Here is an 18,419-nt window from a genome sequence, read left to right on the forward strand (position 1 = left end):
ATCTTAACCTATTATAGCTTAGTTTCTAATTTATATTAGAGATACATACATAGTTCATAGCATGCTATATTCCCCCATTAAGCTGAGAGTTCTCTGACAGTAATAATGGTATTTTGTCTTTCTTAGTATCCTGAGCACAGAGTGGGCAATGAATAAATTGAGTCATTGGTAAGTTATTTTCTATAAACAATATTTATTTTTCTGCATCTTATTTCAATCTCATTTTCTTAGAAAAAATGTGAAGTTAACAGTTGGATTTGTCTCCATTTATACATTCCTAGTAAATCTTTCATTTGATTAATCTCTAATGTGCTAAATATTTTCTAGTTTGGGGTATAGGATTTTTTTGCTTCTTTCACCATCCCAAACAAAGGGAACCTGCTGCAATTTTTATTTTTTAACTTAAAAATTGCATTTTTCTGGGATAAAAAACCCCAGTGGCTTTCTTTATTTTTTCATTATAATTATGAACTTACCATGTGGCTTGACTTCCACTAGATGGTGACTATTTCCTACACTAGTAACTTCATTTTGCAATTTAAAGAGCTCTTTCTCCTCATTTTATAGGCAAAACAACATCATGGTTACTATAAAACCTTAGTCACTCAGCCATTTAATTTGAATGCAAATCTCAGTAGAAATATTTTAGTAGCAGATTCAACCTTTCAAGAGAAAGACAAAAAGTAGATGTGATTGTTTTGCAGTGTTCAGGGACCAATACAGAACCCACAGAAACAAAAGGTCATTTCTGCATGAGAAGGAAGGTGGATGTATTTCTTTCTTTTCTTTTGACTCCAGAGGGAAAGATGATTGTGAGACAATGATCTTTAATGAATTGAGATGTGGGGAGAAGAATAATTATTATTTTCCTCTTGGACTCACCAGGTCATGACTGATATTTCACCTCCCCTAAGACTAATGGAGGGAGAAACAAGTGCTTTCTGTGTCTGGGAGATGCTTTAGGTATACCTCTGTCCAGGACACAGATGCTTTAACATGGAAGAGACTGTCCTTGCCCCAGTTGGAGAAGGGGAGTAAGAATATATATTTTCTTTCTTAGCCCGCAGTATAATAGCAAGTGTATCAGCAAAGATTCGGGTGAAATTAGGAATAGAAAAAAAATATGAGTTCAGTTTTCATGCTAAGCTTGTTTAATGTGCAGTTCTCTAAATCTCTCTGCTGCTTGTAGAAGTGGATTTGTAGTTCTAGGGTTGTAGACATAGTGTCCCAACTGCTTTAATAGCAAGCTTAGAAAAATGAGCTTTAGGAAGGAAACCTTTTAGACTGTTGTATGCTTTTGCTGAATGGGAAAAAAAGGATCTGGCTACAGAAGACAGATATAAAAGTTAAGTCCACACATACTTAGTAATACCTTATTCTGTGTGAGGCACTGTCTAACCACAGGGGTTACAAAGAAGGAAATCATTATAGGTATGAGTGACAAAGAAAAACTTTAAATGAAATAATACCTATTTTTTATATTTTATGTAATGGAAAGGACACTGCTATCACAAGTTGGATAAAGATTTCAAGCCAGGAGGCACATTGGAAGCTCCTCATTTTAAAGATTAGAAGACTAGCCCCACTCATCCCCAAAATGTACCCAACTTGTCTAAAGTCAGGAATATAATTTGCAGAGTCCGAATTTGACCTCATGTCCACTGAACTCTAAATCTTAACCATTTTCTACAGCATCATTATTGAAGTCAAAAGGCTTGGAAGACCTAAGTTCTTGGCCTCGTACAATTTGCTAGCTGTGTGACCTTAGATAGGTTATTATTTTTTTAATTTATCTGGACCTCTGTTACCTCTCTAAAATTTGTAGTGTTGGATTAGATCAGAGGATTCAAGCTTGCAACCTGCAAAATTTGAGTGTATTCTCATCCAGATTAAAACATAATTTTAAAATTTCTTTACATATATATATATAGACACACACATATATATGATATATACATGTGTATATATACACACAGAGACAGACATATATTGCTATTATTAACCTAGATAATATTAATTGTGATTTTCTGAGTTGGTACATGACCATGCATTTATTTATTTATTTATTTTTAAATTCTTACCTTCCTGGGGGCAGCAGGGTGGCTCATTGGATTGAGAGTCAGGCCTAGAGATGGGAGGTCCTAGGTTCAAATCTGGCCTCAGATACTTCCCTGCTGTGTGACCCTGGGCAAGTCACTTGACCCCCATTGCCTAGCCCTTACCTCTCTTCTGCCTTGGAGCCAATACACAGTATTGACTCCAAGATGGAAGGTAAGGGTATAAAAAAATATCCTTACCTTCCATCTTAGAATCAATATTCTTTATTGGCTCTTAGGCAGAAAAGTCATATGGGTTTGGCCATTGGGATTAAGTGCCCAAAGTCACACCTGTATTAAGTGTCGGATGTAAAACTTCAACCCAGACCTCCAGTCTCTAAAGAGATTAATTTCTATTAGAGTTGCACAATGTTGGACTAGATGACTTCATAAGATGTTTGAAAATTGGAACAAACAACTTTTATTTCTAGTCAATGTACTTTAAAATCTAAAATTAGTCTCTTTTAAGGAAGATTAGATGATGGACTTTCTGGTTTTCTGAAGGCTATGCTTATAGAACACAATATCTGGCAGCACCCATGGGGAAAGGCACCATTCACTGGGTATTGGTCAAGATATATTTGGAGGAACTTATCACTGGAAGAATAATTACCACATCTGGAATATTCTTGGTCCAATAACTCACTAGTCAGCCATTATTAGTGGTATGACCTACATGGCAAAGGGAAACATTCCCACATGTAAAATAATGGATATTTTGAAATTTTGAGAATGTATATTTTCCTAATAATTTGTAACTAATTTTTTTTGGGGGGACAGGATTTCTACATGTATTTTGTAAATAATTCATTCAACTGTGATATGGCCTGTTAATTTTTAATAATTTAAAAGCAAAAGATGAAGGCTAAAGGGACTATACAGGAACCTGATTGCAACACATTTTGTTATAATGGGAATTTTGTTTTGGAACAGATCTCATCTTACTCAACTGAAAAGATAAAGGTTTGTAATAAGGTTGGTGGGGTAAGTAGGCTTGAACCTATTTATGATCACCTTTTCCAAGAAAAATGACATCTATACATCCAGATGTGCCATACCCATTTGCCATATAGTATTTTGTGTACCTTAAAGCATGATGTAAATATTGAGACACTGCCTCAAATGACTCTGCAAAGTGGGGGAACTCATTTTTGTATATCATTGTAATTAAAAAAAAACCACCTTGGTAGTAATATACCAATGGAGGGATTACTGTGATTAAAAACAGAAGAGCTACCCATGCCTTGAATCCACTCCCTAATTGTGCCATATTCAATGCCATGAAAAATCATTCTTGCCCAGATAAAACTTAGAGCTTGCCTTTATTATATTTATACTAACTACATGAGTGGGTGAATTATATTAAAATTGTATTAGCTGATATTTTGAGGATCATTAATCCTGACATGAATCTGTTAATATTAGCCCTCCTAAAATAATTGCTGTTATAACAAGCAACAACTAGACAATGGTTAATAATATCTAACCTGGCTCTAAGGCCACACAGTTAAAAAATACATCAGGTTTTAGATCATCTAAAGTAGATATAATGTGAATGGTATCTCATTAGTGGTAATAATTAAATTAATTCATTTATTATCCTGCTTTATGAACTTCAAAACTGTCCCCCACCCCAATCCTCATATCCCTTAGTCTGAGCCATTTAAAAATAATAAACTTCATGTGAGCACTTGGGAAGGAAATAGAGCAGAGAACTTAGTGAAGTAAAAGGTTTGGTATTCTTAATGATTATTCCCATTACATGGGAGCAAAACATTTATTTTAATTAGGAAAATTGTTTTGATAATGGTCATTTAAATTAAAATATGATGAACTGATAATTAGTCTTTCTATAAGCACTGTTACTTTGGAGATTCAAAATATATTGGGATTAATAACAGTCCTAGTCAGTGAAGTACTTGAGCAAACCAGAGGCTCCAGTAGAACAATATTGGAAATAGTTCACGTATGTGCTAGTAAAACTCTTATTGCAGTCCATTTTTTCCTATGATTCTCATATTTTTACAAAGCTGTCATCTAATAATGTAGCTCAAGGGGATGAAGCTAACCTTGTATAGTTTTATTTCTCCTGATCTATTTCCTCCCTTGCAGTAATTTATTGCCTCTGCCCCCTCCTTTGCTTCCCCCAAGAAAAGAAGAATAATCAGGATTCTTTTCCCCCTATATTTTCAGAAATAAAGTCATGTATTTTATAATTCTTATCCAGAAGGAAAGCGAAGTTATGAAGGACATGAGCTTTTAAAAGGAAAAGGAGTGATTCTGAGCTACTGTTTCCCTCGCTATTGCCATTTATTATAAAAGTAGCATATCCTTCCTTTATAATCCCTTAAAAGAGTCAATCTAGTAGTTAAGAAAAGAGACCAAACTCTTCCTTGTTCATTTCCCAAATCCCAGCAGCTGCATTTATGTATTTGCTTCTCCATCTGCATGATCTTTGCCTCCTAATACTAGGAAAACTCAAAGATGTGAGCTGCCTCAGGCTCATTTTCCAGTGGTCCTGGTTAGCCACAATTTTGTGTTTAGCCAAATTATAGATAGGAAATATCTTCCTATGTATGACAACCAAAAACATTTTAATGATGCCAGATCCTGGACATGGCCTTTGGAGGCTACTGTATTAAAGTCTTTTAAATAAGCATCAGAATTCTTAATCATGAGGATTGGGGTAGAGCAGTATCTTCAAGATGCACATATTAAGTAACCAAAAATAACTACTTTTTATTGTTTCTAAAGTATATTGTTGGGGGCAGCTAGGTGGCTTAGCACTTTGAAAGCCAGTCCTAGAGATAGGACGTCCTGGATTCAAATCTAGTTTCAGACACTTCCTAGCCGTGTGACTCTGGGCAAATTGCTTAACTTCCATTGCTCTTCTGCCCTTGAACCAATTCACAGTATATTGATTTAAAGATGGAAAAAAAAAGTATATTGTTGGTGGGCACAGAGAGTCTTTATAGTTAATGTTCTTTATTTCAAAGAGATTTCTAGTTTAATCCTCTCTTTTTAGAGATAAGGAAAGTGAGGCTACTAAGTGACATTTGAATGCAGGTCCTCTGTTTCCAAAACATATCCTTTTGAGTGAACTTTTCAATTGAAGGGACTAAGATTTTTTTTCTTCTAGAGGTAACAAATTGCATTTTCTTGGTTGGTATTTATAACATTTGTGAGGAAACAACCAAGAATAATCCTTTATCTGAAGAAAAAAAAATCTAATCCAATGCCTGAAAATCATTGCAAACTTGATCCCCTGAAGTTTACTGCCCTATTGATGCAGGGAATACTGCTTTTTAAACCTAAGAGATACCCTTGGACAAATCACCAAACATCTTTGGGTCTTAGACTTATCAGCTGTAAAATAAAGGGGTTAGTCTAGATGACTTCTGAAGTCCCTTCCCACTCTAGTTCAATGACACTCAACTAACTATATCATCATTCAGTATTTCATCCAGATTACAAAATAGAAGCAGAACTTTTCCAAAACATAGTTCATGCTCTTATTCTTGGTACTGGGTTTGGCTTCTCCTTTGATGAAATGACTGCCTGTGTCCCTGCAGTGTCCCAGAACCCACCTTGTCCTACATCTTGAAAAATCCTGAAAAATTTTGCTTACATTATTGTTTCCCTACTGTTTTATTTCCCTTATTTATGATTTCTAGGCTGAATATACACATCCCCTCTATTATATTTCCCTTGTACTTACTGTAAAAAAAATCTGGAGCACATCTTCTCTGATATTTGTCTTTGATTTCACTCCCCCCTCCCCTTTTTAAACTATTTAACTCACCAGACCCCAAATCACTATTGATGAACTATGATATTATCTTGCCCTCCTAGAAATATTGTAATTGTTGCTCATGCTTTCTTTCTTTTTTTTCAAAATTGCTTGGGAGTAGAGATGCACTAACTTGACTCTTATATTTTTCTGACTGATCCTACTTTGATTCCAACTTGTTATTATATGATAAATTGCATAAATTAATAATTATTCTTGTTCTTTACTGGAAATGTTCCAATTTTCCCACATTCTCCTAAAATAAGGGATCAAACCTGGCCAAGATATTTTACTAAGTTTATATTTATTTCTAAATCTCAGTAGCAACAGTGAGGGGTTCTGCTTGATTTTAGTTTACATTAGGGTTTTAGACTGGGGATCAACACCAGAAATCTAATTATTCACCTCATGATCAAGTGTCATCTGTCTTTCAGTAAGAAATCTTTTTCAAGAGTAATTTTCATTTTGATAATAATAGTTAATGCCAATGATATGCTTAGACTTTAAAATAACTTCATTTCTATAATAAAATCTAGGGCTCCTAGGGAATCTTCATCCTTGGAGATTGTGAATGGGAGAGCAGAGGATAAATGCTACCATCACAGTTGTGATTATTATGAGGTTAAGGCTGTTGGTAAATATATGCTTTACATTAAATAGGGTTTTATTTTTGATAAATGTCAACTCTAACCATTAATACAAATGCCCTTATTCCAATCATAGGAAGAAGGAATTAAGTGTTTTTTGCCCCAATTTGTTCTAAACAATATAATGCCCAATACTTCATATGGAATCTTCATATATCCTTGCAACGTTAGACCAAACTGTTGAAAGAAAAGGGACAAGTATAGTTGTACTTGGTTGATGTGAGAGATAGCCCTTGGTTTGCAAAGTTAGGAAGCAGTCAGTGTGGTGTCAGAAGGTAGTGGGCCACGTAAAAGGTTCTAGGACCAACAGCAGTTAGACATCTGGCTGATCTCAGAATCTTTGAAACTTGTTATTTGTCAGCTCTTTGTAGAATGCATAAATGATCTTGTTAAACATGAATGTTTTCTACTTCCACTCATGAAAAGCAAGCACATTAACAAAAACAAAACAGCTTGCCAAACAAGTTTCCCAATCACCACCACATTTTCTAAGAACACTATCTATGGAAAATACCAAACTGGAACTTATATGAGATTAGGGGAATATTTCTTCTGATCCTTATGAAACTATTTTTTCCATCATGCACACAATTGGTAGAACAAAGTAATTTCCTAATGGCCAACACATTCCTGTATTTTAAAATTATTATTTTAATGTGCCTCATAAGATTCTATCATTTGCCAAAGAATGACTGTTTCTAATATAACAAACAGTAAAGGGACTGTGAAATACTTTGAGCCCATTCTCCTAAGAAGAAATTCTCTACAAACTAGGATATCTTCAGTCTTTAAGGACTTTTAGATAACGCTATTTAACCTTCTTTGATAAATTAATTCATTATTTTCCTATCCCCAGTATCAGGCACATAGCAGATGCTTAAAAAATCCTTAGTGATAGGGAAGTTTTCCATACCAGTTAGATGGTCTGAGGACCAGGTTAACTGATTTTGCAGACATAGCATTAGACTGATCATAGGATGATGAATTTTTCAGTCAAATTAACTCGAAATCATAGAATAGTTGTAGAGATTTGTCCTAATGTAGGGATTTCCTATCCTAATGAAAATATAGATTGTTGAAAGCATGGAAGAATGATATTACAAATGAATATTATAGACAGTAAGGTATTGAGGAAGTCTTTGCTGACATAACCTTCTTGTGTAGGCATATTTTACTTTCTATCTATCTAATCTATAGATTATACATACATACATATATATATACACATATATACAGATAATGTATACCATAAGTGCCAGATATAGAGCATACATATAGCTCTATTTTCTTTTAAAGTATATATTCAATTTCCCTGTCTAAATTTTATATTCCTTAAAGGTAAATATGTTTTCTTCCTCATCATACCCCATTTACACAGTACTTAATGAATTTCTTTGCACATAAAAAGCAAAAAATACCCCCACCCCAAAGCTGATGGATTGATATATACAATGTCTCTCATGCTCATGTTTTTGCTTATTTCCACCTTGGAGATGGAGGAAAGCTGGTTACCAAGTAATGTACATCAGGATCGACAAATATGGTTCCAGTTTTCCTTAGATTTATGAAGGAAGAGATAGTTTGAGTCTATAAAACTTCCTAGAGTAAAGGGAAAAGAGTTTGTGGAACAAAAAGCCCATCAGTCATTTCTTATGAATTCTGACTGCTCTCAGATGTAAAATGTGTGGTTGGCAGTATCAGGGCAGATGGTATGATCACACATTGGGAGTAGATAACTGATATATTCAGGGAACGAGCCCTCCACTCACCTCAATGAAGAATATGCTGGCTGCTGATGTTGGATGGTTGTACATGTAGACTGTCACGAGGATGGCTGTTGCTATAATGAGGACGAGGATGAGGATTCCAACGATTAGACCAGCATGAAGAGCTCCTTCTTTTTTTTCAGCTGCACTGTCATCAGTAGAGGCTATAAGAATAGCATACTTATTAGTAGTCTGCTTTCCAATTTCCTAAACTTCATTTGGGGAGTTTAAAAAATGTTGATAAAATAACACATTAAACTTTTGCTTCTTCTAAACATCACTTCCACTCAAATGTTTTCAGAGGTAATGATTTTAGATTGATGAGATCTTTATTCATGTAACTTGATAGTGTTACTGTTAAAAATAAGATGTTTTCTTATTTTTAGTTTAATAAACAAAATTAATCTCTTGAAAATGAGTTGAATAATTTGCATTTCTTAGTTAAGTATTTGACTTCTTCTGGAAACTCAGAATTGTTTTGCAAACGAATACATTTCAAAAGCCTGACTGATTTTTCTTTCTCAGATTTCAAATTAAGCAGTGACATGAATCCTTCAATAGGCATCCTATAGGACATGTACATAAAGTTTAATGTACTAGTTTTCCTAATTCACATCCAAATTGAATGGAATTATTCTTCAAAGCAAATAAGTTCAATACCCAATTACCCACAAATAGTTTAAAGAGAGCATTTAATCTAAGAAAATATTCCATTGTGCTTCCCCTGAGATGTTTTCCAAACCCATTTTTGGAAAGTGATATGTTAAGATATTTAAGAATTGTTAAACCAAAAGGCAACCAATCAAAGGGAACATAAATTACTAAAGGACTCTGAGAATGGGCATAACATTATGAGGAGGTATACATGGAGTGATCACTGCACCCCTTCATGGAGAGTCAATATTTTGGCTTTTTATACAATTAGTAAAAATTCACAGAGGGTTGAGAGCTTCCACGCTCAAACAACACTCACCTATTTTTGCCTATCCATAAATGGTAGAAGAAGAAAGGAAAGAGAAGTGTTTGAGAGACTCTAAAGCAAAACATTCAGGGAATTGCACATTAGCACATGGCCCATCAAAAACAAAAGATCTCTTCTGGCCACGTTTGGTGATATTAAATTATTAGCAGGTTCTTAAAAGTAAGATTTAATCTTCACAAAACATTTCTTTCATAAAAAATCAAACAATCCAAAGTATTAAGTAACCATCTCCTGCACATCATTCTCCAGGACAAAACTCTTCAATTGCTTTTCCTACAGAATCAAGAGTTAACTTTGCAGCTCAACATTCCCAACCATTGCTAACTGATTCTATCCCCTTTATTTGGTATCGTCTTTGACTATTCTGAAAAATTTATGTTCTGATTCAGTCAGTTTAGATTCCTGATTCTCCGTCAACATACCATACTCACTTCCTCAATTCATTACACTAGGCCTTCTTCTGGAATGCCATTACCCTTCTTTTGACATTAAAATCTCCTTGGTCCTTTTAGGTCAAATTCTTTCCTTATATTCTCCATGGATAACTATACTGTGAGGTCATTTTGTCCTCATCAATATCTGGAATTTCTGATTTTCCTTACTCTCATAGTGAAATGTACACAAAGTTTAACAATGATTAGAAGGTTTATAGAGGCAAGAAGCATTTTAGTTGGTTATAGCAGAAAAAGAGATGTACTTGGTGTCAATAGATCTTTTTGTAAATATGAACAGTTTTCAAAAGATAGAACAAATTGTTAATAATCACTTGAAAAATACATCGCCTCACTCATTTATGTGAAATAAAATAGCTCTGTGTTACCATATCAAAACCCCCAAGTTGGCACAAATAATACCAATAAGCTCATTATTGGTGGCACTGTGGAGATATGCGTACACTAATTTACTACTTGTAGATTTACAAATTTTCAGGAAATTGTTAGAGAGCAATATGCTAGCACACTGTAAAATTTACTAAGGCAGTCATCCCTTTGTTCACCTGTTATTTAGATTTCATTGCGGGCAATGTAACTCGAAAGTATTATTAGAAAGAAATATCTATTCAAAATATATATTAATATCATGCAAAATTAAAAAAAAAACAAGGAATGGACTTTTAAAACAAATCATAGTAAATTGCTAGAATACTATACCACAGTTTAGATAAAGTTGAAGAAATACAAAGAAATCTGAGAAAAAATTTATGAAATCATTCACAAAATTAGGACAGAATACATATCACCTATAACTACATGAAATTGAGTGGATAAAGATTCCTCTTAGAAATTTAGATGGAATGAAAAGTTAAACTCCACAAATTGAATTTTTTGAAAAAATAAAGTAAGAAAAAATACTCATTAACATATTAAGGTTCAATATTACATTTAAAATAATACATTTAAAAATAATAAAAAGTGATGACTTTGGAAAAACCAGTTATTAGCTTTGTAACCCTGAATAGGTCACTTAAACTTTTTGTATCTCAGTTTGCCTGTAAAATGGGTACAACATGTGAAACATTAAAATAGAAAAATGAATATTTTTTAAAATGCCATAAACAATGCAAACATTATAGATTATATGTTTTTATTATTTAGACCCTTTAGTCATTGGTTGAATGAATATATCATTGGAAGTGAAAAAGAATTATCGATGCACTCATTTTCTACAAATTTGTGCATTTTTTCAGTCATTAGCTAGCTGATAAAAAGGACATGTCCCAGTAGAAATCAAGGTGAGCTTCTTCCATTCTTAAAAAAGACCAGGAGATTTTTATCCTTATCTCTATGTACAGTGATCTCTTCCTGTTCAAGGGCACTGCAATTAGCTAAACTAATGTTACCAGACAATGATGTCTGGAAAGATGCCAGCACCTTCAAGTGTCTGGGAATGGATGATAAAAGTAAAATAATTACCTTCATTTTAATATGAATCTTATGGTAGTTTAAGATGTGTAAACATCTACTACTAATTGCTAAATTTGTAGAGATTATTATATACTATATAGCACAAATAATTTACTACCTGATGGGAGTTGGGTCAGAAACCATAGTACCTGGATTTCTGTTATGATACTTTCACTTTTTTAAATTTTTAAGGTATTTTGGGTATAGGCATTATTATTATAAATAATTTGAAGAACAGCATTGATAGTTTAAAATATGTATTAAGTGCACATGTATAATACTTATTATATTCCCCTGTTTATAGTAAAACTTGTGAAAAAATCTATTATTTAAGAAAGAGCCTTTAAACAATATTGAATCTTGTAAACAGCAAGTTTATAAAGAGGAAATGTTCAATCTTAAAGGGTTATAGGAAGGTAGCCCACTTAATGCATTGTTGGTAGAATGGTATGAATTGATCTAACTATTTTGGAAAGACATTTGGGAATAATGTGAAGAAAGTTATATTCTCCAATTTATTTATAGAAATACTTCTTTTTTTTTTAACTAGCCAAAGGAAAAAAACCCAATACACTAGAAACAATTTGTGAAATGGTTAACTAAGTTTTTCTGCTTAATATGATGGAAAATTACTACATTGTAAGAAATGATGAATATTGACCTTTACAGAAAATCATGGGAAGTCTTAGGTAAACTGAGGCAAAGCAAAGTAAAATTAGGAAGGTAATATATAATATAAATACAATAAAATGGAAAGAACAATAGCAAAATAAATAAAAGTAAATGCTTTAAAGCAACTGTGGCTCCAAGGAAATGATATGAGAAGGTACTACCTTCCTTTCCTTAAGATGTGAGGGAATAAAAAAAAATAATGAAGTGAGAGGACCCTGGGTGTAAAAAAACTACATATAATGTCAGACTCTTTCAATATGTTGATTAATTTTAATAAAAATTTTATGAGATTTAACAAATCATCACAAAGTATATTTCAAAAAAATATGTATTCATTATATTGATGGAAAATTGAAAAAAAAACTGAGGGAAAAAAAAGCAGTTTCAGGACTCATCCAAAGTCACACAAATAATGAATGGTAGAGTTAAGATCTATAGCAGCTTGGATCTGGGTTTATCCAGCTGTATTTGTGCCCTAGTCCAATCAACATAGCCCTTAGAGTCAATTCCTATCTTACAGTTACATATGTCCTGCTTGAAGATACTCCCTTCATGAATGACACAGTTCACTTGGAATAACTGGTGTGAGAATAGGGTGAATTTGACTTTACCATATGTATACATTTGCTTTAAAACTTATTGCCCTTCCTAATGTCCTCAGCAAGCTAGTGTTCAATAAACCCAAAGATCCCAGCTTTTGGAACAAAAACTCACTATTTGACAAAAATCTACTGGGAAAACTGGAAAACAGTATGGGAAAAATCAGGTTTAGATCAACTTCACAGACCTTATACCAAGATAAATTCAAAATTTGTAAATGACAAATATAAAGAGTAAAGTAATAAATAAATTAGGTGAACATAAGAGTATACTTGTCAGATCTATGGGAAAGGAAGGAATTTAAGACCAAGCAAGAGATAGAGAACATTACAAGAGGTAAAGTGAAAATTTTGATTATATTAATTGAAAAGGTTTTGTACAAACAAAACCAATGCAACCACAGTTAGAAGGGATGCAACAAACTGGGGAAAATTTTATAACAAAATGCTCTGACAAAGATCTAATTTCCAAAATATATAAGGAACTAAGTCAAATTTACAAGAAATCAATCCATTCCCCAATTGAAAAATTGCCAAGGGATATAAATAGGCAATTTTCAGATGAAGAAATCAAAACTAAAAATATTCACATGAAAAAGTGTTCTAAATTTCTCCTAATTATAGAAATGCAAATCAAAACAACTCTTAGGTACCACCTCACACCCAGCAGATTGGCTAATATGACAGTAAATGAAAATGATAAATGTTGGAGGGGATGTGGCAATATTGGGACACTAATGCATTGCTGGTGGAGTTGTGAATTGATCCAACAGTTCTGGAAGGCAATTTGGAATTATGCCTAAAGGGCTGCAAAAGATTGCATACCTTTTGATCCAGCCAAAGCTAGATTTGTACCTCAAAGAGATAAAAAATGTTGGTACAAAAATATTTTTAGTTGTGCTTTCTGTAGTGGCAAAAAAATTGGAAAATGAAGGGGTGTCCCTCAATTGGGGAATAACTAAACAAATTATCACATATGATGGTGATGGAATACCATTGTGCTATAAGACATGATGAACTTCTTGATTTCTATATGAATTGGAAAGACCTCCATGAACTGATAGAGTGAAATGAGCAGAACCAAGAGAATATTGTACCCAGAAAATGAAGCATTGTGGAAACATCAAACGTAATAAACTAATAGCGATCAACAATAATCCCATGGAATTTATGAAAAAAGAACGATATCCACACCCAGGGAAAGAACTATGGGAGTAAAAATGCAGAAGGAAAACGTATAATTTATCACTTGGTTTTATGGGTATATGATTTGGGGTTGTGTTTTTTAAAAAAATTACTATATTATAAATATGAATGAGATGAAAATAGGTTTTGAGTAATAAGACATGTATATACCAGTGGAATTACACTCAGTTCTGGGAAGGGGGAGGGAAGAGGAGAGGGAGAGAATATGAATCATGTAACCATGGAAAAATATTCTAAAAAAAATTAAATAATGTGAAAAAAAGACTTATTGCCTTTATAAAATTTACAGCACTTTGAATTGTCGTGGTGTTGGTGATGGGTAACACAGTGAAAGGCTAGCCATTCAGGCAAAACATCTTAGGTTTAAGGACTCCCTCTGACATATACTTGAAATAAAATCCTATATACTAGCCTTGTGACCCTGAGTGGGTCCCTTAAAGTCTCAATGTCCAAGATATTCCAACACTGTTCAATTGTACCAATGGTTATGTTGGTACATTGTGTTTCTTCACTGAAATTTCACTTTATTGATGAAATCGTAAAGGTAGACCAACCCACATAAATGTATGGACATATAGATGTAGTTTTACTCAATAAATGATATGCTTGGCTTTGAATCAGTTACACTGAATTTCAACTATAGCCTTTGCCACCAAATGAGGGACTTGATCTTCAGATAGCTCTCCAAAGCTCCCACTCTTGGAATTTCTATACCAAGAATAACATGGGTCTTTGGCATATTGATACATACACATTCATCTAGTGGTTCAAATCCCAGAGAATTCTATGCATCTTAAAATAATGATGTAAAGTGAATTAAGGAAAACAACACAGGTACAAAAATGTAGACACGGCAGATCTTCTATGCAATAAAGTTAAAAGCAAAATTATTATTAATAAACTTGTCCCCAAAGAAGAGATATGAAAAGATACTGCTTGCTCCTTCGCAGATGGCATTGTTAGGCATGAGTCATTTTATTTAAAGTAAGGTTTTTTATGTTTTCTTTGCCTCCAATGAATTTTTATTTTATATTCTGCTTATTTTTTGGTTAGGTTCTATCAAGAAGGCTAACTCTCTGGAAAGGGGTGAAGGAGGTAAATAGGAAGGAACGGAGGGTATATAAAAACAAAACTTATTAACACATTTCATTAGAGCAAATGATAAAGCACTTCAAATGTGCTACAATTTAAAAAAGTATAAAAATGTAAATATCTAGAAATTTCCACAGTTAGTTTGTTGATCCTGATGTCAGAGGAGCTATGATAGAATTAATTTAATACCCTTTACAGAAACAATAAATAAAGCTATCAATTTTGGTAATAACCTTTGCTAAGGCTACAGGGAGAGATGGTTGAAAGAGACCTTCGAACAGCTTTCAGGTGCAAAATCAGGATTACACTTAACAAAGCCTGATAACAGTTTTGGGAAACGTTTAAATAAGTAGGGAGATCTGTCATGACCAATCCCTTCCGCATGGAAAATCTTTAGTTGCTCCCTTCTCCTCTAGTCTCTTCTACAACTATTCCAACCTAGTAATTTTCTTAATTCTCAGTTCCCATCCCTCCCACTCCCCATCAAGGTGAGAGTTAACTTGCACAGCTGTTTGCTTCTCATTATGCACTGATGGATAAGGAGCAAAGAATAGACAACAGAACATAATGAAAAAAAGGAGACTTGTTAATAAAGAACAAACAGATATGTGCATGGATATAGTGTTAGTACATATATGCATGAACACACATGTGTACATATATAGCATTATGTATATACAAATGTATATATAGCTCTATGTGTGAATATATATATACATGTGAATATTTAGACATATATTCATATTGTCACATAGATGTATATACATATATTTCAGATACACATCTTTTTTGCCTCTGCAATTTTCAAGACATACATATAATATATATATATGTACACACAAAGCATTATATATTCAAAGCATTAAAGATATTTCATTGTCTCAATCTGGTGACCTGAGCACATTCTTTGATTATTTTTATCATTGTGGAACATAAATTGACATTTAAATACAGAGAAGACATCAAAGGTCACGAAACCAAGTCTACTGAGTCTTAATAAACCTTCCTTGGCATCACAGTACCAGATAATGGACTAAACGTGAGAGTTGGAAAAACAAAATAATGTTATGATTAAACTCTTGAGGGGAGAACAACTTCTGAGATCGCACAAATATATTGGCCTTGTTTTAGAAAAATAAAAGAAATAATAGTCCATGCCTAGAAGGAACACAAAGAACTTTCAGCAATCTATTTCTTCCTGGAGGCTTATTTAGCTTTAAAGTCATCTAGCCTTTTTTTTTTTTTTAAATCATACAACTAGGTTTTTTTCCCTGATATCTAGAATTCAGAGTTTGTACCCAGCAGTATAATGTTCTAATATGTTTTAAAGGTTTAATAAGTGCCTCTACTTATTCTCTAACTTCTCTACTTACTTTAATTCTATCATACAACAGAAATGAGCTAAGGCCACCAATAAATAATGAATATAATTTAGTACAAGTAAAGAAATATAGGAAACATAGAGAGAGAGAGAGTTTTCACCTGAAACCTAAATCTCCCTCCAGTCTAACTGCTCTGAGACAGAAAATGAAGTCCTTTTAGGAACTGTGAAGATGTAGGACAATATAAAACCTGGCAAAATTTTGTTCAAGATTAATAAATCTTGGCGAATCAAAGCTGGAATGTCTTCTTCTAGGCAACAGACAGCCATTTAGTTAGTGGAGATTAAAGATTAGTTTTCCAACTTTAGATGATCAAAATTTAATAAAAGGATCCCTTTGGGATTAAATCTGACATATTTATGGATTTCTAGTCAAGTTCATGACTTTTTGAAAATTAAGTGAGAGAATCTCAACTGAGTTTCTATCTGGAAGTTTTCCCAGACACACCAACAAATTTCATTCTTTAGCCTCAATATTACTTGCATTTCCTCTTTATTCAAGTGACACATGCCCTATTTCTCCTTTCATCTTTTCTTCAGTGCAATCTCTACTAAGTGATCATTTTTATCACTCCTTCCATCCTTTCTTTTTTTAAATTTAATTTTATGTATTAAGAAAATATTTCCATGGTTACATGATTCATTTTCTTTCCCTCCCCTCCTCCTAACCTCCTACTGTAACCAAGGAGCAATTCCACTGTTTTTTCTTTAAAATTTTATTTAATTAGTTAATTTAGAATATTTTTCCATGGTTACATGATTCATGTTCTTTCTTTCCCCTTCCCCAAACACCTTCCTGTAGCTGATATGTAATTCTACTATGTCTTTCATGTATCATTGATCAAGACCTATTTCCATATTATTGATTTTGCACTAGGGTGATCATTTAGAGTCAACACCCCAGATCATATCCCCATCAACCCATGTGACACTTTCTTTTTCATGATGATTGTATTACTTTTTTATGGGCAATTTCTAACACTTCTAGGGTGTGAATTGTAATGATAATTTTAGCACTGTGACTTGAAAATCTAAATTAATTTGGTCGCCAGGGAAAATTCCCAAATAATAAAATACCCAAGTCAGGTGGAAATTATGGTGATTTGATTAATAGAGAGAGAGAGAGAAGGAATTAAGGAAAAGAGAGAGAAAAAAGAGTTAATTTAAACTGCTCTGGCTCAGGCTGAGCCAGGCAGTAGTTAAAGGCCAAAGTGGCCTCCCTGAGCCCAAGGGAAAGGGAATCAGTCTTATCACTCACCAGGAGACTGTTTCAAGGAAGCTGTCTAAGGGAGATCCTCTAGTCCAGAATCCCCCAACTCCCTTTTCTAGCCTCCTTTTAAAGAAATTTTCTCTTATGTCACCTTCCCTAAATTTTCATGTCTACCAATCACAGTAGACACTTTTCTCCAGGACTGCCCATTCCTTAGTTTTCACCTTCTTTGATTAGATTTTCTCCAGGACTATCTACTCTTTAGTTCTCACCTTCTCTGGTTAGATTATATCTTCTGAGGTACTTCACACTTCTTTGTTAAGTTCACCTTTTGTTAGTTACTTGACCTTTTTTTGTGATTAATTTAACCTTTATAGGTACTTAACACCTTTTTGTATTAGATATAAAAATAGACTTAAAGTTCTAGCTTCACCATAAGGTATGAGTTAAGAACCTTCATTGTTTCATCAGGAGTTTACAACTTTATCTTCCCCTAAAGTATGTCTAATAAGGGTGGAGTAGTTTTAAAATTCACAGAATCAAATTTTCATACTAGCATAATTAGAAATAATTTAACACCTGAAAGATATGTAATCTTATATACATATACCACAGGGAAAAATTAATGGTTCATATTGTAACATCATTGCAGGAGACATTTGGATAAATGCAGAGTACAGATACTGATAATGGTAGGGCAAAAATGATAATAAGTTAATTAGGAATTGGAGAAATGTCTCTGGCCTAGACTTGCCTGTCAGTGTAGTTCTCCTTGTAAGGCTATGCTATTAAGAGGAAGGCTTAGGATTTAATATAGAATGTTCTGGTCTAAGGAAGTTTTGCTTAGGACAATCCTTTTTAATAGTCATAATCCTTAGCCTTTTATCTTCTAAAACTGAGGAAAAATAGCACTTCTCTCCAATACTGAAAAGGGAAAAAAAAGTTTAATTTGACAAAAATGCAAATGTCTATGAGGGAACCATCACTAACTTGCTTCAAGCCATGTTATGTGTTTTGTGATCATATCTAGAGTCACACTGTTAGGGTTATACAAGGAAAAACAACACAATTCAC

At 33.4% G+C, this 18,419-nt stretch overlaps 1 protein-coding gene across 2 annotated transcripts in view; it reads right to left on the bottom strand.

Moving 5' to 3' along the window:
* The window catches only part of PLXDC2 (plexin domain containing 2), a 596,178-nt gene that overhangs the window by 19,785 nt on the left and 557,974 nt on the right, over nucleotides 1–18,419 (bottom strand). For both annotated transcript variants that reach the window (XM_007504898.3, XM_056800138.1), the window contains one exon: nucleotides 8,303–8,463. In XM_007504898.3, coding sequence (XP_007504960.2) covers nucleotides 8,303–8,463 — 161 coding nt within the window. The remainder of the gene's footprint in view (nucleotides 1–8,302; nucleotides 8,464–18,419) is intronic.

Source organism: Monodelphis domestica, chromosome 5 (genome assembly GCF_027887165.1).
Source record: "Monodelphis domestica isolate mMonDom1 chromosome 5, mMonDom1.pri, whole genome shotgun sequence".
Lineage (NCBI taxonomy): Eukaryota > Metazoa > Chordata > Mammalia > Didelphimorphia > Didelphidae > Monodelphis > Monodelphis domestica.